General features: G+C 61.4%; 1 protein-coding gene across 19 annotated transcripts in view; it reads right to left on the bottom strand.

Moving 5' to 3' along the window:
• Positions 1 to 18,336, bottom strand: part of RAP1GAP (RAP1 GTPase activating protein) — a 200,268-nt gene that overhangs the window by 60,490 nt on the left and 121,442 nt on the right. For 14 of the 19 annotated variants that reach the window (XM_042856255.2, XM_065575358.1, XM_005281706.3 and 11 more), the window contains 4 exons: positions 10,909 to 10,944; positions 9,782 to 9,829; positions 4,781 to 4,819; positions 2,886 to 3,071 (listed from right to left, as the gene is read on the bottom strand). In XM_042856255.2, coding sequence (XP_042712189.2) covers positions 2,886 to 3,071; positions 4,781 to 4,819; positions 9,782 to 9,829; positions 10,909 to 10,944 — 309 coding nt within the window. Of the gene's footprint in view, positions 1 to 2,885; positions 3,072 to 4,780; positions 4,820 to 9,781; positions 9,830 to 10,908; positions 10,945 to 12,465; positions 12,669 to 18,336 lie in introns of those variants that run through there. The other 5 variants (XM_065575355.1, XM_065575356.1, XM_065575346.1 and 2 more) reach the window with 3 other exon arrangements.

Genomic DNA, 18,336 nt, shown 5'->3' with positions numbered 1-18,336 from the left:
AGGTCCCTTCCAACTCTGATATTCTATGATTCTATGATTCTATGATTCTATGGTGGGGGGACACAGTCCACTGCTGCCCTCTGGGGTAACGGCTGCCCTCCTGGGCTCACACAACAGCCTGGCTCCCATGAGCAGGAGCTAAGGATTTCTGCCCCTTGGGCCCCAGCGCTGGGCAGGATGGGGTGCCCCCTCAGGGCTTGGGGTGCCTCCAGACGACAGAGGGAGGGAGGGGCAGTTTGCTGGCTAGGGCCTTGCGCATCCTGGCAGGTGAGGGCCAGCTGGTGACCAAGGAACTGGGGATGCGGGGGGGCTGTTAGGCTCAGGCAGCAGGCCAGACACCTGCCACCATGCGCGGGAGAGCAGGGGGCTGCAGGTGGCTGACGGGTCCCATGTCGGCTACTCCAGCTCATGGGCCTCTTGTAAGAGGCACATTCCCCTTCCACTCCCCGGCATGCTGAGCGCTGCCCCCCACAGGTTGCTGGGACAGGCTGGCATGTCCTGCAGAGCCCCAGCCCTGGGACTCGGAGCAGGACCCCATGACCTGGAGATGTCCCACAGGATCTGTCAACACTTCACGCCCCTCCATGGCCTGCTGCAGGGTCAGGGGTCAACAGAGCCAGGGACCCGATGAGCCCCAGAGACCAGTGGGCAGCACAGGTAGAGGATACACCTGGGGAACCCCAAGGAGTCTAGGCTGCTGCTCCCACTTCCCCACCAACTGCAGGTGAACTTGGCCAACGAGCCATTCCCAGCTGCCAACGGGGCACCCCTTCACGCCATAGCTCCCTCAACTACTGGCTGCATGAACCAGGGCAGGCCGGGACCTGGAGGTGCCTCCAGGGGGGCTCAGATGCTCTAACGCAGCGGCACCACAGGCCTTTCCCAAGTGCCCCCAGCCCCAAGCGAGGGGCATCCAGAGCAGCTGTGTTGTGGGATCCACCCCATAGCACAAACTGCCCCCTCCGTGATCGCGGCGCAGTGGGTCAGCCTTGCCCATGGGGAGAGGGAAGGGCCGACACACGGGGAGCAAACCCCAGAGCGGCATGGGCCATCCCAACCCCAAAGGCTGTGTAGGTTTCCAACACTGGCAGAGCTTGGGCTGCCAATCCCATGCCTTTGGATTTGAGTGCCATCCCTGGGACCAGTGGGCATGGCCCTGGGCACATTCCAGGGGGATTAACCATGGGTAGTCCTGACTCATGCCAAACAACTGGGGACATGCAGTAAAGGTCCGTCCCGCAGCACTGCTGGGGGCCTCACCCCCTTTCCCCAGAACATTTCTCCCCACCAAGACACCAGTGCTGCCCAAAACACTGTGACGCAGCCAGCAACGCGTTCCAGCGTGCCGCAATCCCCAGAGTCCTGACAGGGTGGGGAGGTGCACAGTGCAAACAGACAGCCGAGTCCAGGGAGCATTTAAACCCCGGGGCGGATACAGCCGGAGCTGTACGGCATGTAAACAAGGCGCCAGCGCAATGCTCTGCTGGAATGGCAGGAGCAGAAGGGCTGCAGCAATGCAGGCGGGGGACCGTGCTCTCGCCATCGGAGGAGGGTGAGGGTTGATTTATGCTAGCGTGGCTCAGGCCACGGAAGAGACAGGCTGTGTCCAGGTGCTGGGAAATTAATCCCAGCAGCAAGGGGTGCAGAAAAGCAACAGCTTGTAAGTCCTCCAGCAAACAGCGTGATAACCTTGGGCAAACAGAGCCTGGGACTGCAGCCCACAGCCTGAAGGAGAGCCCAGGGGCCTCAGGCCACGGCATGGGCTTCCCCGGCTTCGGCTCGTTTGACTGAGGATAATAGAGGAGTGCTGCTGTTCTAACCATGCAGCTTCTTCTCTAGCAGGATCCTGAGACGGTGCCAACCTCACCTACCCTCAGGTACCCCAGTTCTGTGCATGTGGGGGGTAGGGAAAGGCCTGAAGCCGGCTTTGAACTCCCCCTCTTTGGTGACCTGCCCAGTCCTTGGAGTGGGGTAGAGGGCCCCTGGGAAACAGAGAACTGCTGTAGAGCCGCAAATGCCAACCATACTCCCGATCCACCCCTATGCCAGGGCTGGGAGTATGGCTGGCACAGAGCCCTGACACCCACTCCGTACTGCTCAGGGAGGCCCCCACATAGGGTGGCTTTTCAGGAAGTCTTTTCTGCTCCCTTAAAGGCCCCTTTATGCCCCCAGAGCATCTTAAAGGGCCTCAGCACAACGACTAACCAGACCCCTAAACTGGATCCAAACGCTAGCAGTATCCGCTCCACCCCCTGAGCCCCAGGAAACCGGCTAATTCCCAGCTGCATGTCACCTGGGAGCTGGTGAACTGCGGGAGCCGCTGGGGAGCGCTGGGCCTGGGAGGAGGGGCAGGGAGCTGGGCAAGGCAGGGCTCTTGGGGGATCTGAAATCAGACTGTGGTTTGTGTGTTAAAGAACCCCAACGGTAGAACATCCTGGTACCCCCGATGGTGAGATGTCCCAGGTCACCATTGCTTCCCTAAGCCCCTCTCCCCAGACAGGAGTCGAGTTCTTTTCCTTGTTCGATTCCCACAATTACAGTCCCCCCATCCTGTTCACACGGGAAATTTGCTACATGGCTTCCTTGGGGGGCCCGATGGGGCTCGGCTAGGTTGTTCCAGGGACAGAGAGCACATGGGTTAGCCCCAGCATGGGCTGTCCCCAGCCTGCAAATGAAACAGAGCCCCGTATGAGCCTGCTCCAAACTCCATTGAAACCAGGGGGAGTCTGAGTCCCACAAGCACCTGGAGCCAGGGAAACCGGTCTGGGCGGGGAATCACCAGCAAAGGGATGGAGAACAGCCAGTCTGTGCTAAAGGCAGCGCATGGTGAGCGCCTAGATCAAATTCCCGGTGGGCCGGGGGGTGGGTGGAGAAGAGGTGCCTACCTTGCCCAGGAAATGCTTCCTGTAGATCCTGGCCATGTGGTTACATTCCAGTTTCACCTTGGAGGTTGGAGAGGGGAGCGACTCGGTTTCGGGGATGCTGGTCAGCTCATGGTTGGTGCCTTCGATCCAGTAGCCCCCGAACTGTGGAAGCAGGATGAGGGGGAATGGCCCCTCGCGCCCCAGCACCTGAAGAGAGAGGGAAGCCATGAAACTGCACTGAGGAACACTGACCGGCTCCCCAGAGCAGCGCCACAATCCTGATATGGAGACCCAACGCCCTGTGGAGCATGCACCTAGGGTTTCTACAATGCCACTCTTCCAAAGGAGCCCAAGGGCCTTCGCAAACGAAGTGTTCGTCTCGTCAGCCTCGGGAGCCCAAAGCAGCAGCCAAGGGCACAGCGGAGGAATGGGAAGCCGAGAGGGCACTGAGGGAGGCAGGACAGTGCTCACTGCCAGGAACCAAGCCCATAGGGAACACGGGCTCAGCACAGACACAACGGGGTGAGGGAACCTCTTTCATTGGGCCAACTCCTGCACTTTGAGGTGATGAAAGGTCTCCCCTCCCCCGTGACTCTCTAATATCCAGGGACCAACCTGGCTACACCAACACTGCAAACTGCGGAGAGGCCAGGAGTACAGCACCCCACGGCGCCATGCTGGGGCAGTCAGGGAGAAGAGCACCCACTGCTGGCTAATCATCCACTCCCTGCTCACCCATCCACAGCCTGGCCAGGCCAGATGCTGCAGAGCTTAGGAGATCTGCTGGGATCCTAGCCCAGCCCCACACAGCTGGGGACAGACACTGCATTGGCTCACCAGGAGTCTTCCAAAAGTGGGGTGCACTGAGCCCTCTTACCTTATAACTTGCCTTAGAGCAAGATAGCAGGGACTAGTGCTTAGCACACTGGCCTGGGCCTCAGAAGACTTAGGTCTGTTCCCAGCTCTGCCCCTGGCCTGTGGGGTGACCTTAGCAAGTCCCTGCCCCTCTCCGTGCCTCAGTTTCCCCATCTGTAAAAGGGGGCTGTAAAGCACCTGAAGAACTCTGGGTGGAAAGTGAGATCAAAGAGCTACAGCTTGTTCTCAGAGCGACCTGACACTTAGCAGCGCCCTAGGAAATCAGCCAGCGTAGGGCCCGGGATGTCTGTGCAGGAATTGGCTGATAGGGAGGCAGCTGAATTTCAATAGGAGGCGCTTCCCTCTTGGTCTCTATTGAAGCAATGTCCCAGCCTGCTGCTGGAGGGATGGATGCCTCAGCCAGTTTCTAAGGCAGGGCAGGCAGGCTAATCGTTGTTAAATACCCTGAGGCCCTTTCCCTACACGTTGAAGCCTTGGCCTCAGTACCCCGGCCTGGTAACCACACCCATCCCTTCCACTCCAACCCCACCCTCCTGGTGCTACATGCCCGCCGAGATAGCTGGGGGATTTCCCAGCGCCCCCTATGGGTTGGTGCCATCCCTACGAGTGCCCAGAGTGTACCCTGTGATCTGGCAGGGCCGGCCAATTGCTGCAAGACTCAGGCGCTGGTCTGTCAGGGCAAGGGGAAGATCAGCAAGTGCTTGGGACGCTGCAGAACAGCCCGCCCCTCCCTGCTTGTCCCCTCCTTACCCACCACACTCCCTATCCCTGCCCGCCTGTTCATCCCATTCACTCTGTGCCTTCCCAGGGACTCCCATCCTGGGCTGGCCACTGCCCTCCTCTAGACCTGCCCTGCTGCAATGCCAGACGTGGGTGGCTGGGCAGAGCGGGCCCCACCCTGCCTTTGTCACACGTCTCCTTAGACTGGAAGCTCCTTGGGGCAGAGACCATGCCTGGGGATATGTGCAGCACCCCCAGACCGGGCTCTGGTCTCCAAAGCAATGTAAATATGACACAGGCAGAGCGGGCACCCCCATTACCTCGTGGACGCTGGGATATGGGATATAATCCTCTTCGGTCTGAAAAAGACAAACACAGCAGAGGATCATCGACTGGGGGAGTCCACCCTGTGTGAGAGCCAGGCCTGCTGCTGCCCTCCCTGGGCCCCGGCCCCCCAGCCAGGCCTGGCCTTCCTTCAAGGAGCTGCCAGGCAGAGAAGAGGCTTATCCTCAAAGCCCAGCATCCACATCTCCCCTGGGGGATGGAGCTCAGAGAGCAGAGCACTTTGGGGTGCGCACTAGTAGTGGAAGCTGTAGTGTAGACAGGTCTCTACCACCAGGGGAACTGCACAGGTGCACAATAATGGGACGCCTCATTGTAGAAAGTGGTGCTGCACAAGGGGCCTGGGAGGCACTCGAAAGCGGAGCAAATATCTGTGATGGGGCGGACAGGACCCACCAGACGCCAGCCCCCTGCAAAGGCGATCGAGGAACAAAGCCAAACAGGTCATTGGTCAGAGGCGGGTCAGCACTGAGGGGTGTCGGCAGAGCTGGGTGCAGGGGGGGCCCCAGAACTGGAATAGCTGAGGGGGCTGCGGGTCAGCACTGAGGGGTGTCGGCAGAGCTGGGTGCAGAGGGGACCCCAGAACTGGAATAGCTGAGGGGGCTGCGGGTCAGCACTGAGGGGTGTCGGCAGAGCTGGGTGCAGAGGGGGCCCCAGAACTGGAATAGCTGAGGGGGCTGCGGGTCAGCACTGAGGGGTGTCGGCAGAGCTGGGAGCAGAGGGGGCCCCAGAACTGGAATAGCTGAGGGGGCTGCGGGTCAGCACTGAGGGGTGTCGGCAGAGCTGGGTGCAGAGGGGGCCCCAGAATTGGAATAACTGAGGGGGCTGCGGGTCAGCACTGAGGGGTGTCGGCAGAGCTGGGTGCAGAGGGGGCCCCAGAACTGGAATAGCTGAGGGGGCTGCGGGTCAGCACTGAGGGGTGTCGGCAGAGCTGGGAGCAGAGGGGGCCCCAGAACTGGAATAGCTGAGGGGGCTGCGGGTCAGCACTGAGGGGTGTCGGCAGAGCTGGGTGCAGAGGGGGCCCCAGAATTGGAATAACTGAGGGGGCTGCGGGTCAGCACTGAGGGGTGTCGGCAGAGCTGGGTGCAGAGGGGACCCCAGAACTGGAATAGCTGAGGGGGCTGCGGGTCAGCACTGAGGGGTGTCGGCAGAGCTGGGAGCAGAGGGGGCCCCAGAACTGGAATAGCTGAGGGGGCTGCGGGTCAGCACTGAGGGGTGTCGGCAGAGCTGGGTGCAGAGGGGACCCCAGAACTGGAATAGCTGAGGGGGCTTCGGGTCAGCACTGAGGGGTGTCGGCAGAGCTGGGTGCAGAGGGGGCCCCAGAATTGGAATAACTGAGGGGGCTGCGGGTCAGCACTGAGGGGTGTCAGCAGAGCTGGGGTTGGGCAGGACTGGAAAAGCTGAGGGGGCTGCGGGTCAGCACTGAGGGGTGTCGGCAGAGCTGGGTGCAGAGGGGACCCCAGAACTGGAATAGCTGAGGGGGCTGCGGGTCAGCACTGAGGGGTGTCGGCAGAGCTGGGGTTGGGCAGGACTGGAAAAGCTGAGGGGGCTGCGGGACAGCACTGAGGGGTGTCGGCAGAGCTGGGGTTGGGCAGGACTGGAAAAGCTGAGGGGGCTGCGGGACAGCACTGAGGGGTGTCGGCAGAGCTGGGTGCAGAGGGGGCCCCAGAACTGGAATAGCTGAGGGGGCTGCGGGTCAGCACTGAGGGGTGTCGGCAGAGCTGGGAGCAGAGGGGGCCCCAGAACTGGAATAGCTGAGGGGGCTGCGGGTCAGCACTGAGGGGTGTCGGCAGAGCTGGGTGCAGAGGGGGCCCCAGAACTGGAATAGCTGAGGGGGCTGCGGGTCAGCACTGAGGGGTGTCGGCAGAGCTGGGAGCAGAGGGGGCCCCAGAACTGGAATAGCTGAGGGGGCTGCGGGTCAGCACTGAGGGGTGTCGGCAGAGCTGGGAGCAGAGGGGGCCCCAGAACTGGAATAGCTGAGGGGGCTGCGGGTCAGCACTGAGGGGTGTCGGCAGACCTGGGTGCAGAGGGGGCCCCAGAACTGGAATAGCTGAGGGGGCTGCGGGTCAGCACTGAGGGGTGTCGGCAGAGCTGGGAGCAGAGGGGGCCCCAGAACTGGAATAGCTGAGGGGGCTGCGGGTCAGCACTGAGGGGTGTCGGCAGAGCTGGGTGCAGAGGGGACCCCAGAACTGGAATAGCTGAGGGGGCTTCGGGTCAGCACTGAGGGGTGTCGGCAGAGCTGGGTGCAGAGGGGGCCCCAGAATTGGAATAACTGAGGGGGCTGCGGGTCAGCACTGAGGGGTGTCGGCAGAGCTGGGGTTGGGCAGGACTGGAATAGCTGAGGGGGCTTCGGGTCAGCACTGAGGGGTGTCGGCAGAGCTGGGGTTGGGCAGGACTGGAAAAGCTGAGGGGGCTGCGGGTCAGCACTGAGGGGTGTCGGCAGAGCTGGGTGCAGAGGGGACCCCAGAACTGGAATAGCTGAGGGGGCTGCGGGTCAGCACTGAGGGGTGTCGGCAGAGCTGGGAGCAGAGGGGACCCCAGAACTGGAATAGCTGAGGGGGCTGCGGGTCAGCACTGAGGGGTGTCGGCAGAGCTGGGTGCAGAGGGGACCCCAGAACTGGAATAGCTGAGGGGGCTGCGGGTCAGCACTGAGGGGTGTCGGCAGAGCTGGGTGCAGAGGGGACCCCAGAACTGGAATAGCTGAGGGGGCTGCGGGTCAGCACTGAGGGGTGTTGTCCGAGCTGGGTGCAGAGGGGGCCCCAGAACTGGAATAGCTGAGCGGGCTGCGGGTCAGCACTGAGGGGTGTCGGCAGAGCTGGGTGCAGAGGGGGCCCCAGAACTGGAATAGCTGAGGGGGCTGCGGGTCAGCACTGAGGGGTGTCGGCAGAGCTGGGGTTGGGCAGGACTGGAAAAGCTGAGGGGGCTGCGGGTCAGCACTGAGGGGTGTCGGCAGAGCTGGGAGCAGAGGGGACCCCAGAACTGGAATAGCTGAGGGGGCTGCGGGTCAGCACTGAGGGGTGTCGGCAGAGCTGGGTGCAGAGGGGACCCCAGAACTGGAATAGCTGAGGGGGCTGCGGGTCAGCACTGAGGGGTGTCGGCAGAGCTGGGGTTGGGCAGGACTGGAAAAGCTGAGGGGGCTGCGGGTCAGCACTGAGGGGTGTTGTCCGAGCTGGGTGCAGAGGGGGCCCCAGAACTGGAATAGCTGAGCGGGCTGCGGGTCAGCACTGAGGGGTGTCGGCAGAGCTGGGTGCAGAGGGGGCCCCAGAACTGGAATAGCTGAGCGGGCTGCGGGTCAGCACTGAGGGGTGTTGTCCGAGCTGGGTGCAGAGGGGGCCCCAGAACTGGAATAGCTGAGGGGGCTGCGGGACAGCACTGAGGGGTGTCGGCAGAGCTGGGGTTGGGCAGGACTGGAAAAGCTGAGGGGGCTGCGGGTCAGCACTGAGGGGTGTCGGCAGAGCTGGGTGCAGGGGGGACCCCAGAACTGGAATAGCTGAGGGGGCTGCGGGTCAGCACTGAGGGGTGTCGGCAGAGCTGGGGTTGGGCAGGACTGGAATAGCTGAGGGGGCTGCGGGTCAGCACTGAGGGGTGTCGGCAGAGCTGGGAGCAGAGGGGACCCCAGGACTGGAATAGCTGAGGGGGCTGCGGGTCAGCACTGAGGGGTGTCGGCAGAGCTGGGTGCAGAGGGGACCCCAGAACTGGAATAGCTGAGGGGGCTGCGGGTCAGCACTGAGGGGTGTCGGCAGAGCTGGGTGCAGAGGGGACCCCAGAACTGGAATAGCTGAGGGGGCTGCGGGTCAGCACTGAGGGGTGTCGGCAGAGCTGGGAGCAGAGGGGGCCCCAGAACTGGAATAGCTGAGGGGGCTGCGGGTCAGCACTGAGGGGTGTCGGCAGAGCTGGGTGCAGGGGGGGCCCCAGAACTGGAATAGCTGAGGGGGCTGCGGGTCAGCACTGAGGGGTGTCGGCAGAGCTGGGAGCAGAGGGGGCCCCAGAACTGGAATAGCTGAGGGGGCTGCGGGTCAGCACTGAGGGGTGTCGGCAGAGCTGGGTGCAGAGGGGACCCCAGAACTGGAATAGCTGAGGGGGCTGCGGGTCAGCACTGAGGGGTGTCGGCAGAGCTGGGTGCAGAGGGGACCCCAGAACTGGAATAGCTGAGGGGGCTGCGGGTCAGCACTGAGGGGTGTCGGCAGAGCTGGGGTTGGGCAGGACTGGAAAAGCTGAGGGTGCTGCGGGTCAGCACTGAGGGGTGTCGGCAGAGCTGGGTGCAGAGGGGACCCCAGAACTGGAATAGCTGAGGGGGCTGCGGGTCAGCACTGAGGGGTGTCGGCAGAGCTGGGAGCAGAGGGGACCCCAGGACTGGAATAGCTGAGGGGGCTGCGGGTCAGCACTGAGGGGTGTCGGCAGAGCTGGGTGCAGAGGGGACCCCAGAACTGGAATAGCTGAGGGGGCTGCGGGTCAGCACTGAGGGGTGTCGGCAGAGCTGGGAGCAGAGGGGGCCCCAGAACTGGAATAGCTGAGCGGGCTGCGGGTCAGCACTGAGGGGTGTCGGCAGAGCTGGGGTTGGGCAGGACTGGAAAAGCTGAGGGGGCTGCGGGTCAGCACTGAGGGGTGTCGGCAGAGCTGGGGTTGGGCAGGACTGGAAAAGCAAGGAGGGCCGGTGTTCAGACTAAAGCGCAGTGGCAGAGCAGAGGCTGGAAAGCCTGTACAGCTCCTGCTGAGCAGCCCTCAGCGCCGGGGGGGCGGGAGGGGTGAGAGGCATCGATTTCTCTGCCTCTAGTCAGAGCCCCTCTGTGGACGCTGAGCTCGATACAGAGCGCAAGGGGCACCAGAGCCACTGCAGCTGGGCAGTGCGCCGCACGGTGCAAAGCACAGGCCCCATCCGACACTGCAGAGGGCATCCCAGCATGAGTGGGTAACCCCCAATGTGCTGGGGCAGGGAGAGCCAATGCCCCTGCCCCCATGCAGCATCCTCTGGGGCCTACCTTGAGAGGGGGTGGGAAGGAGCATCGCTGTTCATCCATTCTGCTTCCCTGTGGGAGACAACAAGGAAGAGGGAGTCAGTGGGTGGCCCTGGCACCAGAGTGTGTGTTTGCTCTGCGGGTGGGGGCTGCTTCCTGCTTGGCACAGATCTGCAGGCAGCTGTGGGTCACAGCCGCGTGGCTGTCCCTGCTCTGTATCCTCCTCCGAGTCGATGGCTGTGGGAGGGACTTGGGGGTTGTGTCTACCTGTGGCAGTGCCTGGCAGGATCTCTGCAAGCATGCCCATGTACTCACAGCTGGGGGTGGGGCGCTGGTTGTCACTGAGGCTGCGCAGCCTCTGCTAGAGTCCCTGTAGCGCCGTGTGTCTGTGCAACGCATCAGGACAGGGACAAGCCCCAGGGCTACAAAGGCCCAGGAAGCCATTCAGCTCTGCTCACTTGGAGAGCTTGGCTTTGCCTGCGGAACCAGCTGGGCAGAGTTCCCAGTCTGGGACCCACTCCTGCAGATGCCTCTGCTCGGCGACTTAGCCACTGCCAGCAGCCGTCTCAGAAACGCCAATCCCATTAGGGGATGACGGATCAGTTTCATCCTCAGTCCCAGGTCAGGGCCACAGAGAGACCCCCTCCCGAGGGGAGCCCAGTGCAAAGGGCCTTTCTAGAAAGCACCTAGGGGTTTGCAGGGCCCCCATCTCCCTGGCTCGGCTCAATCTGCAGCATCAGAGGAGACCCTACTCATGCCCGTCCCCTCCAGAAATGTATTGAATCAGCTGCAGCGAGACGCTGAAAAACTCCAGTCACAGCGACAGCCTCCGCCGAACAGTACTGAGTCGACACCCTGTCCAACCTCCACCAATCTCTGAGCCCCCAGGGTTGCTCCCAGGGGACACAGGGCCTGACACATGGGCCCTGGCGGACCTCTCATCCCAGCCGGGGGTGGAGGGTGAGGGAGCTCCCCGGGCTGAGATGGACCCAGAGCAGAGTCCCGCTGGGAATCCCTTCCCCAAACCAGCCTCCACTTCTTGGCTAGCTCCCCAGAGCTCGCGTACCCCCCGCCCATGCCTCTTAGTGTGTATTGCACCTTCCTTTCTTCTGCTAGCCAGCCACGGGCCCAGCTCCAGGGAGGCGACTCACCTGCATCTTTTCAATCATCTCAAACAACTCTGAGGTCTGCAAGAGAGAGAAAGCAGCCTGCATCAGCACGATGGGCAGAGACCGTGCTCTGCAATCCCAGCAGGCCTAGAGCGCCTATGGCCTTAGGGCTGCCATCAGTGCCCTGCATGGGATAGCCAGGCTGCCCCCATCAACCTCAGGCAGGGCAGGCTGGGATAGCGGGAGGACTTTAAGGATAGGTCTGATGAGACTCAGAAACAGCCTAAATTCCAGCCAGGCCCCAGCCTGGCCCTCACTCCCCCCATCTGCCCCACCACTGCTCTCAGTAACTGCACTGGCCTCAGGCCTCCGCTGACACCCCCCTGCCGGGGGACTCCATCCCCAGCTGAGTCTGATCTCGGGGCAGTCAGTGACTCATGCTGGCTGTGTGAGCCGCGGTAACGCTCCCTGCTCAACGCTCCCTGCTCGAGCCAGTCAGCCCTTGTCCCAAATGGGATGAGAGCTGTCCTCCTTTTAGGCCATGCACTCTCAGCCTGCAGGGTGGGGGCAGTTCTGGCCTGTCCCAGGTGGGAGTTGTCTGGCCCATTGATGGGGCTCGGATACGATGGGCTGGATTTCCCAAGACACTACATGGAGAGCCCCAATGTGCCCTGCTCTTTGGAGACCAGCACAGGGTGGGGACAGGGGGCGCTTGCTCACCAGAGGACAGAGCTGCTAGATGGGTGAGCCCCCCCCCCCCGACACTTACTGAGATATCCATGTGCAGGGTTAGCCCCCCCAACAGATACGTAGCTACAAACATACACTCACTTGTGTTGAGATACAGCCGTGTACACAGGCACATGGCCAAGCACACACGTGCACATGCACCTGTATAGGAATCCACACACACAGGGAGAGAGAGAGAAAGAGAGAGACAACCTCCCCTCCCCCCATAAACACCCTTGTGCACCCAGACATGCTCCTGAATATAGACACACCGGCCAACATGCATGTGCACAAAGACACCTGCTCACACACCCACATGCCAACTACAGACACATTGCACACCCCCTCACATGCACCCCCACGATCTCGTTCACATGCACTCCTGGACACACACCCCACATGCGCACACACAGTACGGGCCCCTGCTCACCCAGGCGTGCAGGGTTAACCACTTTCCCTTCTAACACAAGCAATCGCGCTTAATTACTTGTCTTGGCTCCTTGAGCACTCAGCAGCTCCCAGCTGGAGTGGGTGGAAGGGCTGAACACAGAGCCCTGAACTTCATATGAAACAGGTAGACTGGAAAGGACGCCTGGCTGGTTCAGGGGCTCCTCCCACCCACCCGATCCCCCTCCGGGCCAGCTCTTCTCACTGCCTCCCCCGCATCCCAGCCACATCCACCCGCTTTGGCGTGCATCCCTGCCTGTCCTTCTGTCGCCCCAGCCTGCTTCTCTGGGCCAGTGGTCGGGGTCACTGTCAGGCACCATCCAAGCAAACCCAGCCAGGACAGGCGAGGGCTGCTGGAGGCCCCAGGGTCCCCGATGCTGATGCCACTGCGTGCCCGAGACGCTGCCCTTGAGCCAGACTCACGTTCCAGCCGCACTCAGCTGAGTCGCTCCTGTGCAGCCCTGGCGCACCAGAGGAGAAGGGCTGCAGCCGAGCCATCCTGATGGGCTGGGGCTCTCCTGGGGCACTTCCCCACGCACCACACAAGCCCCAGCTGCTCTGAGCTCTTGTGGGGCAGCCAGCCCCCGCCCCTCAGCCCTGGGATTCCAGGAGGCATGGAGGTGAGTGGTGGCTCGCCCGGTGCTGGGATTCGCTGGCACTTGGCTCCATGTGTACTTTATGGGCGTGGAGCCAGGTGCAGGAGAGAGACGTGCCAAGGGGCAGGTCTCGCTGCTCCAGCCTGCCCCAGGCTGTGCAGAGGAGCCAGGGAGTTGGCTGCAGATCACCTGAACGGCCAGGGGTCTCCGCCACCACGCACCCCCGGTGGCTGGGTGTGTGCAGGGCCGGCTTTAGCAAGTGCGAATCGGCCTAAAGCCGGCCCTGGGTGTGAAAGACTCAGGCTGCTCCCACCGGCTCCCAGGCCTGCGCTGGAACAGACGGCAGCTCAGCTCATCCCATGCCAAGCTCTCCGCTGAGCCCCGGCCCTGCATCCTCAAATACCGCCCCAGTTATGGGGGAGGGGGCAACTTTCTCAGCACTACTGCTCAGAGGTCATGTGACTGGCAGACCAAGGCTGCTTTCACACACAGCCCTCGGCACGGGGGAACAGCACCCACTAGGCCAGTGGTTTTTAAACTGCAGGTCGTGACCCAGTACTGGGTCATGGAATAGAAGGCACTGGTGGCTCTGATCAGCACCGCCGACCGGGCCGTTAAAAGTCCCGTCGGCAGTGCTGCCCAGCTAAGGCAGGCTAGTCCCTAACTGTGCTGAGACTGCGCTGTGCCCTGGAAGCAGCCAGCAACAGGTCCGGTAGGTTGGGGGGGTGGGGGAGGGGGCAGCACAGGGCTCTGCGCACTGCCCCTGCCCCGAGAACCACCCAATGGGAGCTGGGGGGGGGGGCATTGGCTTTGGGTGAGAGCCGTGTGGAGCCGCTTATGCGCCTCTGCCTAGGAGCCAGACCTGCTGCTGGCCGCTTCTGGGGTGCAGTGTGGTCCACGGTGCTAGGACAGGTAGGAAGCCTGCCTTAGCACCCCCACTGCACTGCTGAACGGGAGCCGCCCGAAATAAGCCCATGTCCCAACCTCGCGCCCCAATTCCCTGCCCCAGCCCTGAGCCCCTTCCTGCACCCCAAACCCCTCATTCCCAGCCCCACCCCAGAGCCTGCACCCCCAGTCCAGAGCCCTGACTACCTCCCGAACCCCAACCCCCTGCCCCAGCCCAGAGCCCCCTCCCACAACCTGAACCACTCACTCCCGGCCCCACCCTGCAGCCCTCACCCTCACCCCCGCACCCTAACCCTGACCCAGCCCTGAGCCCCTTCTACACCGCAAACCCCTCATCCTCAGCTCCGTAGGGTCACGGGCATCAACAATTTTCTTCAGAAAAGAAGTTTGAAAACCACTGCACTAGTCCAGCCAGCCACCAGCGCTCCCCTACCCTGTCCAGCCCCACTGATCCAGAGCCACCCCCCCCACACACACATCCCGAGAGTTAGGATGCTCTAGTGCCCCTGCCAGAGACTTGGAGCTAGGAGCCCAGGGTCGTCATCTCAGCTCTCTGCCGACATGGGTGACACACAGCCTTCTGTGCCTTAGTTACCCCTCTCAGATAAAGGGACCAATCCCCCTTCACAAAGTGCTCCGGGATCCTTTGATGGCAGGTGCTACAGTAGGGTTACCATTCGTCCGGATTCCCCCGGACATGTCCGGCTTTTTCGGGTTAAAAATAGCGTCCGGGGGGAATTTGTCAATGTCCGGACTTCCCCCCCCATGCAGAGCGTGCGTGCGGCTTACAAAGCAGCCCAGGCTCCTACAGCCAGAGCCAGAGCCCTTCCTTCACTTCCCCCCGCCTCTCTCCTGAAACTTGACACCCCCCCACCCCCCCGCCCTGCATTCACAGATCGCCGGCTGTTCGTCTGGAGCTCCGAGCCTGCTGCCCTCCCCCGCTGCCGAGCGCGCTGCTCTGCAGCACAGTAAGGGGGCCGGGGGCCAGAGAAGCGGCAGGGAGGTTCTGGGGGGGGGGGTAGTCAAGAGACAGGGAGCAGGGGGGAGGGTTGGATGGGTCAGGGAGTTCGGGGGGGCTGTCTGGGGGTTGGGGGTGTAAGGTTTTGGGCAGTCAGGGTACAGGTGGGGGGTCTCAGGAGGGGGCAGTTAGGGGACAAGGAGCGGGGGGGTGTTTGGGAGTTCTGGGGGGGGCTGTCTGGGGGTTGGGGGTGTAAGGTTTTGGGCAGTCAGGGTACAGGTGGGGGGGGTCTCAGGAGGGGGCAGTTAGGGGACAAGAAACAGGGAGGCTTAGGTAGGGGGTGGGGTTCTGGAGGGCAGTTAGGAACAGGGGTCCCAGGAGGGGGCAGTCAGGGAACAAGGAGCGGGGGGGGGGATCGGGAGTTCGGGGCGGGCTTTCTGGGGGAGGGTGGATAAGGTTTTGGGCAGTCAGGGTACAGGTAGGAGGTAGGGTCCTGGGGGCAGTTGGGGGGGGGTCTTAGGAAGGGGCAGTTAGGGGATAAGGAACAGGGAGGCTTAGGTAGGGGGTGGGGTTCTGGAGGGCAATTAGGAGCAGGGGTCCCAGGAGGGGTCAGTCACGGGACAGGGAGCAGAGGGGTTTAGATGGGTCAGGAGTTCTGGGGGGGGTTGTCAGGGGGTGGGGGTGTGGATAAGGGTTGGGGCAGTCAGGGGACAGGTAGGGGGTAGGGTCCTAGGGGGCCAGTTAGGATGTGGGGAAGGTCTCAGGAGGAGGCAGTCAGGGGACAAGAGGCAGGGAGGCTTAGGGAGGGGGTGGAGTCCTGGGGGGCAGTCAGGGGACAAGGAGTGGGGGGGAGGGTTGGGGGTTCTGAGGGGGCAGGAAGTGGGAGGGAGTGGAAGGGGCAGGGGCGGGGCTAGGACAGGATGGGGGCGGGGCTAGGACAGGGGCGGGGCTCCTCCCGTCCTCTTTTTTGATTGTTGAAATATGGTAACCCTATGCTACAGCAACATAAGGCACATCCTAGTTACCAGTGCAGCCCTCGGCCTCCTCAAGCGCTGGCACCACGTGTAGTGGTTTATGCATTTGCTACTGGCACCTGCTAGGTGAGCTGGGCTGTTAGCTCCAGCTGTAGAGGGTAGGAGGGGGCTGAAGTGCAGGCAGCCGTCCCGCCCATGAGTGTGGAGTCCAGACAGCACAGGCTGGGGGTGTAGGCCTGACCGCCAGAGAGCGCCCCAGCATCAGCGTGAGTATGTTTACACTGCGCTGTAAACCAGGGCTCAGACTCCGGTTTGTGCCAAACCCCCCTCCTGTTTACACACAAATCTGTCTGACTCAGGATGTGAGAGGAGGGCCTACCAGGGGGTAGGCAGGGTCAGAGCCCGAGTCCTGCTGTGACTCGGGTCTAAGCCCTGCCTTTGTGCAGTGTGGTCACAGCTCAAGCTGCCACCCGGAGTCAGAAGGTCTGCACAGTGCTGTGTGGATGGGTTCGCATGGCTCAGACCCGGGTCCAGCTGTTGTAAGCTCAGCTTTACAATGCACCGTGGACACTCAAGTGTGGGCCTGGAAACTGAATCCACAAGCCTGGGTCCCACAGACCCAGTTTCCAATGCAGCGTGGACACACCCTGTACATCCAGCAGCCACATCAGAGAATCCCCTGGGCAGATGTCACAGCCTTGGGGTTTCATTCCCAGCTGTCACTGCCCTGCTGGGGACCTTGACCAAGTCCTGTCCCCTCGCTGTTCCCACCTCTGTCTGTGTGGATTGGAAGCCCTGTGGACAGGGACTTGCTTGCTGTGGGTACAGCCCAGCAAACAGAGCCTTGGCTCTTGGCAGGGACCTCTGGGCACCCCTGCAACATAAGTCATTCCTAATACTTCGAATCATAGGCAGCAGCTGTTTGGATTACAGTCTCTTTAAGGGAAGTGGCTGGCACTAGCTGTGTGCTATTAGCCAGGTGAGGGTAATTAAAGCAATTAGCAGGCTGCAGAAATGAATCTCCCGCCTGCGAGACATGGCACAAATGAAAGGGAAATACAGGTCCCCTGGCTTGTCTGGTGCTGCTTGTGACAGATGGAGCCAGAGAACGAAGCCACAGGAAATGTAGTGACTCAAGGTATCACATATAGCCCCTGTGCGTCATGGTACCACATGTCAGAAATAGCAGCAGTTAATCCTAGCACATTGCACAGTGCTTAATACAGGTGTACACAGGATTCCTTTCACCCCCTTTGGGGAGGAATGCAGCAGCCACTCTCCACAAAACTGCACAACATTTTAGGACAGGCAGGGAAGGACACCACCTCCAATTCAACTGAAGGAATGTAGGTAGGAACAATGTAGTGTGTCCAGGACACCAGCAATAATGACCCAGTTTATGTGAATAGTCCCATGGGATCTTTGATGCCAAGTGCTCTGGGCTTTGGTTCTGCAGGCACTTTAACAGGGCTGAACAAAATGTCTATATCTGGCAACAAAAAATGCCGGTCACACTTACAGAATGGGGGCTCGATCGTGGGCAGCAGTGACTCTGAAAACAATTTGGGGTCATGGTCACCAGTGCCGGAGCCGGGGAGGCCAGGGGGCCATGGCCTCCCACTTTTTAACAAAAGAAACATATGTGCTCTCTGTGGGATATTTAAGTATTAATTCCTCCACCACTTTGGCCTTGGCCCCCCAACTTCTACAAAGATCCCAGCGCCCAAATGGCCATTGTCTCCCCCTGTCCTTTAAAACCTGGCTGGGAGGGAGCATGCAATGACCTGGCCCAATTGGTCGGCACCAAGGTCCCGCTTTGCACTGAGTCACATACCAGCAGCTGGGCCCTCACCTGTTGGCTACAAAAACTGCAGCAGAGGCTTCAGTAAGTCCTGGGGACCTGCCGGGTCTGGGAAGCAGGAAGGACCTGTCACCTGAGGGCTTCAGGCTGGTCAGAAGGGAAAGTAAGGTAAGGAGGGGGCTGGGGATCTGGGAGGGTCAGGCCATTGTGGGGCGGGTGCTGGGGAGCTGGGAGGGTCAGGCCTTTGGGGGATGGGGGATGAGGAGCTGGAGGGGTCAGGCTGTTGGGGGCTGGAGAGCTGAAGGGGTCAGGTTGTTGGGGATAAGGGATGGGGATCTGGGAGGGCCAGGCCGTTGGTTGCAGGGGCTGGGGATCTGGGAGGGTCAGGCCATTGGGGGGCGGGAGCTGGGAGGGCCAGGCCATTGGTTGGGGGGGCTGGGGATCTGGGAGGATCATGCCATTGATGGGGGCTTGGCCCAGCACTCTTGCAGTCCTTTCGGCACCTGTGATTATGGGGGATGATCAGCTGAACATGAGCTCCCGCTACAATGCTGTGGCTAAAAAGCAATCCATGGATGCCTTATCAGGGGAATGTCTAGTATGACATTTTCCTCTATGCTTTGCACTGGGGCGCCTGCTGCTGGCATCCTGGTTCCAGTCCCGGTGCCACAGCTCAAGGAGGATGCTGATAAGCTGGAGAGGGGTCAGAGAAGAGCCAGGGGAATGATTAAAGGGTTAGAAAACCTGCTGTATAGTGACTGACTCACGGAGCTCCATCCATTTAGCCTAACAAAGAGAAGGTTCGGGGGTGACTTGATCCCAGCCTGTAAGTACTTACGTGGGGAACAAATATTTCATAAGGGGCTCGTCAGTCTGGCAGTGACAGGTCTGACCTGACCCAGTGGCTGGAAGTTGAGGCTAGACACGTTCAGACTAAGGTGAACATTTTTACCAGTGACAGTAACTGGACCATTACCACTGGACCAATTCACCGGGGTCGTGATGGATTCTCCATCCCTGACCATTCTCAAAACTCTGCCCTAGGAATTACTGTGGGCA

This window comes from Chrysemys picta, chromosome 21 (genome assembly GCF_011386835.1).
Source record: "Chrysemys picta bellii isolate R12L10 chromosome 21, ASM1138683v2, whole genome shotgun sequence".
Classification (NCBI taxonomy): domain Eukaryota; kingdom Metazoa; phylum Chordata; order Testudines; family Emydidae; genus Chrysemys; species Chrysemys picta.
This window is presented reverse-complemented; position numbering and strand designations above follow the sequence as displayed.